Source organism: Eulemur rufifrons, chromosome 2, assembly GCF_041146395.1.
Source record: "Eulemur rufifrons isolate Redbay chromosome 2, OSU_ERuf_1, whole genome shotgun sequence".
NCBI lineage: Eukaryota > Metazoa > Chordata > Mammalia > Primates > Lemuridae > Eulemur > Eulemur rufifrons.
Window position 1 is genome coordinate 15,101,037 of NC_090984.1, and position 12,378 is coordinate 15,113,414.

Here is a 12,378-nt window from a genome sequence, read left to right on the forward strand (position 1 = left end):
TTGTGCAGTGGGGCATCAGTACCAGTTTGTAGTTGACAGGCGTTGGGGCTTCCCAGAGCTGAGCAGAAATGCAGCGTGTGTAGCTGTGATGCTTTGTGTTTGGGGCGGAGAGGTGACGAAAGTTCATTGCTGTGCTTTCCTAGTGCAGTGGCTGGGTTTGGGGTCCTGCCGCAGTCGTCTCCTATTGCTGTATCCTGTTGGTGCTGTGCCTCACTGGGTCCTAGTCTTTGTGGCGTGCAGCATTTCGTTCCCTCCGTGACTGCTGGCTGAGTGCCAGTTATGTGTGAAGTTCTGTGTTTGGCATGGAGGATACAGAGGTGAACAGAACAGACGAGGCCCCACTCCCATAGAGCTCAGGTCCTAGGTGCTGTCAGTGGACCGATAAACCCCTGTAGGAGCGCCAGGCCACCACGTGCAACCCCCATCGCATGTTTTCCCGATAGGTCTTCTGCCCTCAGCCTCCTGGTCTCTGCTTTTACTGTGGTGCCCAGCACAGAATAGGCTTAGTGAATATTTGTGTGCGTGCACAGCAACTGTTGTTGTGTGTGTGAACAAGTAGAGACGGGGCTTCGTTCAAACACTGATTGGGTGGTGTCTACACAGCGTGCGCCATGTAATGTGCTTGGGGCGGAGCTGTTCGGATGCTGTGGCTGTGGTCTCGGCCTCCCTAGCAGTCAGCTTCTGGGGGCAGTACGGGGCAGGCGTGTGGTGCAGACTGGGAGCTTCCTGCAGGAGTGAGGTCTACGCAGGGGCAAGTGCTGGCCACGCAGAAGAAGGTGAGCACGTGTTCTAGGCAGAGGGGCTAAACCAAGCAGGAGTCCAGGAGTGCGTCATAAAGGCGGGGCATGCAGGGGACAGCAGGCTCTTTACTGCTGTGGTCAGGTGGGAGGTGGAGCGAGAGTGGCCAGGGTTTGGCCTGTCCAAAGGAGCTCAGGCCCTGGTCTGTGGAAGGACATTGCAGTTTAGAGTGTGCATTTCACACCAGTGATTCTGGCTGCTCTGTGGAAGCCGGATTTAAGGTGCTGAGAGTAGAAGCCAAGAAAGAAAGAGGGTCTGAGCGGTGGCAGGGCAGGGAGCGGGAGACAGAGGTATTAGGGAGGGTCTGATTGGACGTCACCCCAGCTTTCCTGTTCTCTGGGTTCTGCTTTCAGAGCTCAATCCTTGCGTCCCCTTCCGCAGCCGCCTCTTTCTGGCTGAGCAATGAGCCCAGGTGCAGCACAGAGACGTTCCTCCATCAGAGGGGTCCTCTTCTGGCCTGTGCCCTGGACCCTCCATGTGTCTGGAAAGCTCTGGGCCTTCGCATCACAGGCGGCCCAGGCTTCCTGGAGTTGCCCAAATGGCCAAGGTCGCTTCTGGGCACCGTGAGGATTAGCCAACACGGTTCTCCACCAGAAAGCTCTTCTGCTCCCACCCCAATGACCCTAAATTCCAGCCCCTTGCTAGCCTGGCACTGTGTGTCCTTGCCTTGCATTCTCCCTTCGTCCGGTATTTGTTGAGTCCCTTGGCCAAGGTGCCAAGTACTGTTCTTGGGCCACGGGATGCCGCGGGGAGCAGAACGGAGTCTCTGACTCATGGAGTCTGTAACTCAGCAGGGGAGACAGACTGTAAACCATAAATACACAGTGGACCAGGTGGCAATATTGCTGTGAAGAAAAGCAAGCATGTTAGCTTCACTTTGAGGGGCTAGTCCAGGGTTTCTTCTCCACAGTGCCGAGGACAGCATATGTTTAAGTCTGCAGTGGCCAGACCACGCCTCTCTCAGGCTGGAGTCTGTTTGTGACGAGGGGCAGAAATGTAGCTCAAACTGGCTTAAGCAGAAATTGGCATTGCTTGGCTTTGGTGACAAGTCTGGGTACAGGCTAGCTTTGAGCCAAGCTCAACTCAGGGCCTCCACCAGTGTCACCAGGATTCGCTCTTCCATCTCCGGCTCCACTTCCCTCTGGGTTGGCTCTGGGTCCAAGGCCCCTTGTAACACGTGGCTGCTGGCAGCCCCAGCAGGAAGAGAGCTCCCCTTCCCCAGGGGCTCCAACAAAAGGCCTCCGTCACATGCTGCTGTGTCCCCTGGGGCCAGGGCCTGCAGTACTGTCCTTGTCAGGCTGGAGCCAGGGCTGAGGCTGGCTCCCTCTGAACCACGTGGGGGTGTTGGAAGGGTGGTTCCCTAAAGAAGACGGGGCTGGGCAGTGCTGTGATGGCCAAAATCCTAACAGCTTCCTGTGCATCTCGGCACCTTGCAGCTGGTGGGGAGTTGAATGCAGAAGCGGGGATGGGGCCTGGTTTGTAGAGTACAGGGGCAGCACTACAAGGCCTTTAGGATCCCCCAGCAAACATGGTGTGGACAAACTGCTGCTCTGTCCCCAGAGTCCCTGTAGCATTCCTTTGGCATCATTTATCGTCCAGCATAGGCACATTCATTCCAGCTTGTCAAGCAGCAGCTATATGCTGTGCCCGAGAGATGGCTGCATAGGGAGGCTTGGAAACCCCTCTGTCTCCACCTGCTCTTTTGCAGCCTTTGGATCTTGTGTATGTCAGTGTTATTCACCACGGTACTTGCCGTTGCTGTGTGTGGTGAATTGGACTGAGGTGCAGCAAGGTTTCGGGGAGCAGGGTGGAGGGATTGTCACCATCAGTGGGCTGCCTGCCTGCAGACTGTTGCCCCAAGGTCAAGACAGTGTCTGTCCTACTTCTGCAGGAGTGGGATGGTGTTGGCTTGGTCATCCTGGTGCTGTCCCTTTCTCTCCACTTTCAGTTGCCACCCACCTGGTCTCCCCACATCCATCCTCTCTCCCCCTTCCCCAAACTGTTCTTTCAGCCTGAACATACACCTGCTTCCCAGCGCCTTCTACAGCATTCCTCCAGATTCTCAGTGTGGCTGCCCCCTGCCCCCATCTCCCTAAGAGCTGAGCCTTCGAACTGCCGCTCCCTTCCATCTCTTCTTGAGACCCCAGCACAGCCCCCTCTTCCCAGGGACCTTCCCCACACACTGGAGCAGACCAGGCCAGAGCCCAGGCGGATGCCCTCATGGTAATGCTGTGCTGGTGCGTGATCGGGGGCCCCATGAGAGCAGGGCCATGCCTGAGTCCCGCTGGCCACAGAGGCCCCAGTGCACAGCACACAGCAGCACTCCTCCCCCCGCCCCCGCCCCATTCAGAGCTCCTCTTGCTTGAATGGGGAAGGAGGCCCCAGGAGCACCCAGGCCTGAGGCCATGAGGCAAGTGTGGCCTGGGCCTCCCCTGTGGGGTCAAGGCAGTCCTCATCTGCATGTCCCCTGACAGCCAGGGAGACTCCCTGAGCTGCCTGCCACCCATGTCAGGGCAAGTGCAAAGTGCTATAGATTTGGCTGCCTCTGGGTAGGAGACAAATGGTGTTTCGTGGGAACTACAGGCTGCATTACTCTTATCCCATCGAGTGATAGAACATCCCAAAGTGTTTCTTCCTTCAACAGCAGCTGTTCCAGATGGACTCTCAGACTGGCAGCAACTCCATGACTTCTCGCAGCTTAATAGCGCTCACCAGAGGTCAGGTTGAATGCTCGGCCTGCGTGGCCCAGGCTGGCTTTCCAAAGAGCACGTGCAGCGTGGCCAGCCAGTATAGACCGGTCGCTCTTCTGCCTGCAAATTAAAAAAATAAAAGCTAAATTAGTCTCCAACGTTGGAAATCAGGAGGTTCCACATAAAAATCTGGCATCTGTGCACTACGTTCCTGTAGGGCCACAGTTGGTGGCACCACATAGCGGCTGGCACACTCCCCGCCACACTCCCACCCTCGTGTACACACCTGCTCTCGGCGAGTCTCAAAAGCTTATTGAATAATGTGGATACAGAAAAGGGCCTTGTCATGCCGTCAAGCCTTGCAGTTTCACAGACCGAGCACACCCACACATCCGTGCCAAGAAGCTGTTCTAAGTGATTTGATGTTCTTTGGAGTCGCTAGCTTTAGATATACACACACACACACACACACACACACACATATGTGTGTGTGTGTGTGTGTGTGTGTATTTAACTTATAACAAACCAATGTAGCTTTGTTTACTGTATGAATATAGTGTTGGGGGGAAAAAAACCAATTTTTCTTTTTGCAGAAAAGCCTGCCATTGCTCCTCCCGTCTTTGTGTTTCAGAAGGATAAAGGACAAAAGGTAAGGGGCCGGTACGTTCTCTCTTCACGTCATTGCTCTGATTTCTTCTCTCCCAGGGAGTCCTCGTTCAGGTCCCATCGCCATGGCTGCGTCTGCCCACAGGTGGGGACACCTAAGCAGGGGTCGTTAAGACTTCACACCGAGCTTGGAGGGGAGAGGCCCAGTGGCTTTAGGTTACCATGGAGACAAGTCAAGCCGGGTCTGTTGCGGAAAGGAAAGGGCTGAGAGAGCATGGCTTGTTCAAACAGCATTAGCAGGCTTCTTCCGAATTCCTAATGATTCCCTTTGGAGGTGCCACTGTCCACTAGGAAAGCCAGCAGCAGAGAAACAGAGAAGGGAGAAGAGTGGGCAGGGGGAAGGGAAGGGAAGGAAGAGTGGATGGAAAGAGGAATGGTAATTAAGGGATAAACAGGACCTTTAAATATTTTAGGGGCATTTTTGAGGCCCTAACCAACTTGGCATAAATGCATTTAGAATTATTGTTTGTTTGCTTGCATTTTGTGTTTATCATCCATGTCAGGAGGTTGCTTGCCCCCTGGGATCTGGGGTGTTTAGATTGCACCATTGTTGGAAACACCTTGCCTGGTTGATAGTAGCCTGGCAAAGGTCTGACTGGTGTGGCAGTAGGATTCTGTGATAAGACAGCCATAGAGGTTGCTTACCTTGAGGCCACCGGTTTACATCCCTCCCTGACAGATGAGTGTGGAAGGTCAGGTTGGCGTTGTGTCAAAAGTTAGTTGGTGCCATGTGGCCGCGTTTCCCCAGCTTGCATGAGGACTTCCTCTATTTGTCTAAAAATTGCACGGTCGGTCCCTTCCCACTGAGGCCCCGCCGTGGTAGTTGTAATTTAATATTCATTGCAACCTTTTATAGTTACAAAGTGCTGCAATGAATTCTGAATTCAGTACATTTTAAGGTGTTTTTGTATCTGATCGATAATAACGGCATTTGAGAATCTCCTCAACTCGGTGCTCCTGTGGATTCTGTCTCTGTCAGGTGACTGACTCCCAGGTTGGGGGCTGCTGTTGCGGTGATGTGGCACTCTTGGCTACTGTCTTAAATCCTGTCCCTTGGTCTGAGAATTGAAGCCAGAACTTCTCTTTGTGTATCCTGGTTTTTCTAGGCAGTGTTCACGTGCCCAGCAGAGAAGGGGGCGCTCAGGGGGTAAGTGGGGAGTGGCTGCCCCAACCCCCCACCCCCCTGCACAGGGTGCCTCTGGGCTTATCTACTAGGCTTGTCACCCTAACTGTTGTCTCATTCTCACCTTAAACTTTCCCAGTTAATTCTTTTGCAAGAATCAGGAAACCTGTGGAAACTTATTTCCAGTTTTGTTTTGGTTATCCAGGTGGTGTTTTCCAGGTACATCTACCTCTGCTCTCTCTGCCGTGGGCCCTGACCAATACAACTCAGTCACACGGGTTTTTATTATCCATCCTTTGGAGGTTCAATCAGTATGAAGGGGCTCATGCCTTTCCTCTAGGTTTTAGGGACACAATATTAAAGTCTTAGGAGTTGGATGTGTATTAGAGCTCAGTTGAGATGTTAGGTCATTTCTCTCAGGTATTCAGTAAAATCAGGATTTTCTAGAATTTTGAAATGTATTATGATTATCTTTTGAACCACCTTTAGTTTAAAACAGGGGTCTGCAAAGTAAGGCCCGCTGCCTAAAATGGTTCGTTTTTAGGTCTCTTGCCCAGGCTGGCCTCAGAACTCTGGGGCGCCAGGGATCCTCCCACCCAAGCCTGCCTGGTAGCTGGGGCTACAGGTCTGTTCCATAAACATAGTTTGCTGGAATGTAGCCACACCGGCCCCCTTTACAGTAGTCTGTGGCTGCTACAAGCAGTTTGGACAGAGACCATCCGGCCTGCAGAGTTGAAGATACATACTTAGTATTTGACCCTTTGCAGAAAAAAAGTTTGCCAACCCTTGATTTAAAACAGTAATAGGAATCCTTTAACACATTGACCACCACACTAGAAAAAAAAATTTTTTTCCTGGGGGCCACGGTGTTTTATTACAAAAATAGAATAAAAACTTTGAAAACAAAATGATCCTTTCTAATTTAATGAAAAATTGGTCATTTTTGTTTTCTGTGCATGAGTTATTTACACCTAAATCATCAATATTAATTGTAACAATAAGAACATCAACAAGTAAGATTTTCACGAACCAGCTGCAGGCCCTGGGCTCAAAACTAGCATGAGTTAAATACAATTCACGTGGCAGTTAACGTGTTAAACCCGAAGGCCTATGACAGCCATCCATACAAAACACTAAAATGTAATATTTGCTCAGATGAAGTTAAAGTGCCCCTGTTCAGTACTGTTCTTGAAGCTACTGTGGTTCTGTCACTTTGTGATTCGAGGGCTCATTTGCATGTATGGCCTTCAAGGGGTCTATGCTGGAGTTGAACCTGAACTGGAAGGCTAGGGAGGCTTCTGCCTCATTTTTAAAATGCGCAAGTATAGTCCCTGTCAAAATATTGACTCAGAGCCAATGCTAAATGGGCTTCTAAAAATAACTGCTTTCCAGCTCCTCAGAGTTCAGCTCCCTACTTCTGAGGCACAGTCCCGGCAAGGGCATTCGGAAAACCTCTCTGCGTTGAGGACAGGCCCAGGAGGAGCCCTTGTGGGGGCCACTTCCTCAGCTGTCGGCAGACAACATCCACATGGACATGGGATCTTTCCTTCTCTGCTGCCTGTTGAGTAGGGTGGAAAGTAAACACCGGGCGGGCATCTGGCTGCGTTTCTCCCTGGCTTCCCCGGCCCTGCAGGAAGCAGACACAGTTTTCCTGTTGAAAATGAGAATTTGAGAGCCATTGGGTTTTGGTCTCTTGCAGAGTTAGTCAGCCCATCCCCTTCTCACTCTTCAGAAGGCAAGGTGGGAAAGAACGGATAGGGCTGCTGGGGTTGCTTTGTTTTTCTGAACAGATTTTTCTCTCCCCTTTTTGCTTCAACTTTTTTATTTTGAAATTTTCAAATTTTATCTTGGAAATTTTCAAATCCTTGGAGAAGAATGACACTGCGAACACTTGGTTCTCCCTCACCCCACTTCACTGTTAACGTTCCTGTCCTCAATACTGATGTACTCGCTGCAAGTTTCACCTCTGTGACGTTCTCCCCTGAAAACTTCTGCACGCATCCAGGAACAGCGTCATTCTCCTCCGTGGTCTCGATACCAGGTCACTCCTAAGAAAATGACCATTAATTCAGCAGTATCCTCCACATATAGTCCATATTGTAAATTGTCCTAATTGTCCCAGGAATGTCCCGTTATCAACTATGGGACTGGCTGACTTGTCTTTCGGTAACAATCTCAACCTAAAGAGTTGGCATAAAAGAGCCTGTTCCCCCCATTTAAAGGAGAGAGCTCCATGTGCCCAGGTTTTATTGCTGAATCATGATTGAGATTTGGGATTGAAAAGAAAGAAATTAAGCTGCCGGCCTGGAGTTTTTTGTTTTTGTTCAGTGCCAAAGCCACGCAGCGTTTTCTGTGGATGCCATTGACATGCCAAACTGCATTTGCAGCAGACTGCAGATTGGTGGCGGCGGCCTACGTGTGAACTGCCAGTGGCATCGCTTGGCCTTGGGCAGGTTGCCAAATCCTCCTATTGTTCCGCATTAGAAAAGGCCAGGGACAGTTAGGACGTTTGCACTCCAGTCCTAGCCCCTGAGATGAATTCATAGCCAGATTGACAGCACGGGGACTTTGTTACTTCCTTCCCTGTGTCTGATCTTCTGCGGCTGGCTCTCTCCGTGTCATGCTTGCACTGACATGCGTTTGTGTTTGGGGAGCAAAAATGAAACCTCTTTTTTCTTAACTGCCTTGAGTGGAGACAGAGTTCTTTCTTTTTCTTTTCAGTGTGGAGGAATTTAAAGGTCCTCCTGTGGGTTGTTTCTTGTTTGTAATGACTAAATGTTTCTTTCAGTTGCTCTCTCTTGGGAGCATTTGTTAACCTGAAGTGGGAGGCGTCGGGGTTACACTGGCAGGGTGGTGCCCGTTTGGTAAGAAGACAGAAGGCAGTTACAGAAATGCCACTTAGCAGAAAGTACAGTGTTACTGAAAACACTGGATTTAGGCCTAATCTCAAAGCTTACTGTTGGTGAGACAAACTTGTGCACATGGTTTTTGTCAGCCACGTGTATTTTAGGATGATGTTAAAGTCCGGCAAAGTCTTGATGTCTGATTTTGCCAAACATATTGAAAAACCGCAGGCTTTATCTTGGTTCTTGAGAGCTTACTTTTCTTGGCCAGTAGAAACGCTAGGACCCAAATAGAAAATGCTGGAATGACATTTGTTAATTCTCCTAAGAAATGTCTTCTAGATCCAAGAGAAGAAGTGATGGACACTTCCCAACCCTTGTAAGAGGCATTCATTTAACTGAAGATGAAGAATCGGACCCTGTTCTGATCTCATGGTTTTCATCTTGATGAATTTCTTTTTGGTCCTCCTGTTCAGCATTTTGAGTCACCATGAGGGCATTTGAACACTTACATTCCAAAAGCAGGGGTTTGAAAAATTCCAGTGGTTCTAATTAGAGATAGGCAGTCTCCCACAGAGCTCTGGGTTTAATTTTTCTCTTGTGAGGTGTTAAATCTCTAGCCGTAAAGTAACAGCAGATGTTGGTGGCCCATGTAGGTTTGGGAAGGCATTTGTGTCAGTGGATCTCTCCTGGATAGAAAGAGGTGACGGTGTCCCCTTGGTGACTCTTGAGATGGGAGGCTGAGCTAACATTATGTTGCTCTTTGCTTTTCTAAGAATTTTTGAAAGATCTCTTACATCCTTTTCGTGTAGTTTCTAGATCACACGTTAAAAAGTAGTGCCCCAGCCCCGTCCAAAGAGGTCAGTCACTTCACATTCAGAAGAAATGCACCTGCAGCCACAGGGAGACAGGACAGCCCTGTGATCATTTAGGTCAGCATGGGAGGGAAACAGCTCCATGTCATTGGACAATGCCACATGTCAGGTTTGGGGCCTGGAGCCCATCTGTTTTAGGATGCCAGGTGCCTAACCTGTTTCTCAAGAAAAGAGCCTTGGAGGTATGGCCACAGATCTCTTAGCCCACGGAAGCCCCTCGGGATCCCAGGAACCACCTTAAAGGATGACAGGGTGTTGTACTTGGGGAGGAAGACTTCGAGAACCAGCTTGCTCTCACTGTGGCTGTTTGCCAAATAACCCCTTGCCCAGGTGTTTAGGGTGTGCCTGGGAGAATCCCAGCCCCGGCTCTCGTTGATGTGCCTGGCCCCCTGCAGCTGAACTCCTGCCCACTGATCCACACACCAGCTCTCAGGGTCTCTGTCACCCCACATCTGCACTCACTGAGGCAGGAAAGCACTTTCTCCATCTCAGGTGCAAGCAGAACAAACTGAGAGATGCGGGGAGAACTAGCGAGATGCAGACACCTTTGACCTTGGACTCCCTGCTTCCTCTGAACTGCATGGTGGCCCAGGCCCATCTCCCCCGACCCATTTGCTCCAGCACAGCAGTGCAGAGGGCCAGCACCCCTGCTCAGTATTTTTGAGGGGTTGTGTTATTGGCCCGTAGGGATTTTAAGAGTCTTTGGCATAATCGTCCCTGTTCCTTGGCCACCAAGAGGGCTTTTCCTCCAGGAGGCCCATAAGCAGAGTAGCTCCATGCCAGGCCCACCCATGGTTTTGAAAACAAGGATCTCATAGAGTCAGGCAGCACCAAACCCACTTTCATTTTTCCCTTCTGTCAACCAGGAGGGCCGGTTTTGTTGAGCAAAACACAATAGCATGTGCCTGGTTTTTTGGCCCGTCCACCCAGGCAGCTCTCGCCTTTTCCCTGGAGGTCAAGTCCCCTCTAGCTCTGTGACCCAGCCCTGCCCTCCCCTGTCCTGTGGTGCAGCCTTTATTCACATTGAAGGAAAATTGTCTTTTTTGCTCCCAGTCCTCTGCAGAGCAAAAAGACTTGTCGGATTCGGGAGAGGAGCCTCGGGGGGAGGCTGAGGCCCCCCACCATGGCACGGGTCACCCCGAGTCAGCTGGTGAGCATGCCCTAGAACCTCCTCCCCCCGCTAGCACTTCCGCCAGCACTCCTCCGCCTCCCGCTCCTGAAGCCCAGCTTCCTCCTTTTCCGCGAGAACTGGCAGGGGTAAGTCCACATCTACCTGGCACTCCTACTGCCCAGGGGGCCCAGACCCACACGCCCCTTCCCTCGGGTCCCTGGATCCAGGCCCTAGATAATTGTAAGCAGCTGACGGTAACATAACAGAGGACAGGGATTCCTTCATCTCCCTTTGATCTGTGCTGCTGAAAAGTCAGGAAAGGTTGAGTCCCCTTTTCCATGTAGACTTCTCCTCTTGGGGGAACATGGACCCATCGCAAGGGGTGAGTCCCATTTCCTTAAAGAGACACATGGGGTCAGAAGAGGAACTGAGTGGTGGGGTAGCACCTTGCAAACTAAACTCGACCCCTCTCCCTCCTGCCATTTTTCTTTCTCCTTTCCCTGAACTTGGGCATTGGAGTTCAGTGTCTCAGAAACCCAAGAAGCTAAGGCTTCCTTTGCTGTATAGGGAGAGGCGTTGTCTAACACAGATTGCTTTACGAGACTGATTGTGTTTGGACTGTGGTTAGGCGGTGAACTGCTTGTCTTCAATCAAAGCAGGAAGAAGAAAAGACTCTTCCTTTGAATCCAGAGGGAATCCCTTGAGCCCTTTATCTTTGTATTAAGAAGGCTTTTGAAGATTATAGGTGGAGAAGATTGTGAACTCTCAAGAACAAGAAATGTCTTGGGTTTTTGAAGTTTGATAAATTGGGAAAGGTAAACATCATCCTACATTCAGGATTGAAAACTCCATCCTCTAGGTATCTAATGCCAGAAGACCCCTATTCTCATGACAGGGAGAAAGGACTGTTAACAAGAAAACAGAGGGCCCTGCTCTACCATCCTAAACACCTAGGCAGCCTCCCACGGTGGCACGGTCCCAGACCTCAGCGATTCCCTCTACCACACACTAGTCCCGTGTTTGTTTAAGAAAACCATTAAATAAAATTCAGTTGCGGCCACCAAACCCTAGGACTCTCAGGAAGTGGTGTTCAGCCAGAGGTAGGTTGGAGTCCTACATTTTGGAAGCATCGTGGGAAAAGAGGAAGCAGCCTATACCACATGCCAGAGTCTCTGGGGGAAAGGGGCCATCCTTCATGGCACAGAGGTGGGTTCAGGGCAGCGAGATGCGCTCAGAAGCCAGGAGGAGGATTCCAGCCAGGAGACACTTGCAGCACAGTGCGCTGGGAGCGCGTCCCTCACTCGAGTGCGTGAGAGCCGCCAGAGCGAAAATTAGGAAGTGGTCGGCCTTTTGTTTTGTTTTGTTTTGTTTTTTCTTGGGAGAGCAGCTCTTGGAACCATCTCTGGAGTCCAATATTGTGAGTTATGGGGCTTTTGGTGTTCAAGGGCCCAGGAAAGGTGTTCTCAGTTCTCTGTCGTCAGCCCTCTAAGAACAGATGATCTTCGTCTGGGCCCGCTGAAGAGGTGGCAGGTTTCAGAATGAGAGTAGCAGACGAGACAGGTAGACCACAGAGCTTTTGTGACAGTAACTGCTCTTCAAGAGCATACGGGCTTCTCTTAGAGGCCCGTACAGGAAGTGTCCTGAGGGAGCCTCACCTTCCGCCCATGGCCAGTCCAGGCATTGCTGTGTGGCTCGGCCAGCCTAGGTGGTGGCCTGTGTCTACAGAACTCACCATCTTGATTCTTAGGGACTTTGGATCAGAGGCTCTACTCCTGAGACAGTCAAGCAGTCCCCACGTTGGCAGATGAAAGGTGACGCACAAGGGCAGAGCGCCTCGAGAGGAGCTGTTAAGTCCCCATGGGAGAGGGCCGGGTTTGGGGGACTCACAGGGCAGTTTGTAAATGTGCCGGCATAGTACTGAACACTGTGCATGTGACACACATACACACTCTTCGGTTTGAGCATTCGTCTGAGAAGTCCCAGGAGCACCACCGTCACACTGCTTGGTGACAGCTCTGAGCCAGCCAAGGCTCCACTCCCTCGGGGCTCTCTGCAGAAAAACCCCGGCTTCCTCTACTGACTGGGCAAGCTCAGCAGAGGAAACTTTATTTGAGGTCAATTAGTCCATAAATCAAGTCAGATGGAGCCCGATCCCAGCTTCTTCCTGGGCTGAGATTTTTCTTTGGATAACTCGGGCTATTTTCTTGTGCATCAGGACAGATTTGGATATTGCCCCATGTCACGTTGGAGTTCAGGAAACCGCCCACGGGTT

At 50.9% G+C, this 12,378-nt stretch overlaps 1 protein-coding gene across 8 annotated transcripts in view; it reads left to right on the forward strand.

Moving 5' to 3' along the window:
* RANBP3 (RAN binding protein 3) overlaps positions 1 to 12,378 on the forward strand; it is a 56,530-nt gene that overhangs the window by 14,340 nt on the left and 29,812 nt on the right. For 5 of the 8 annotated variants that reach the window (XM_069479758.1, XM_069479749.1, XM_069479720.1 and 2 more), the window contains exons 2-3: positions 4,082 to 4,137; positions 10,049 to 10,252. In XM_069479758.1, the coding sequence (XP_069335859.1) occupies positions 4,082 to 4,137; positions 10,049 to 10,252 (260 nt within the window). The remainder of the gene's footprint in view (positions 1 to 4,081; positions 4,138 to 10,048; positions 10,253 to 12,378) is intronic. The other 3 variants (XM_069479786.1, XM_069479797.1, XM_069479768.1) reach the window with 1 other exon arrangement.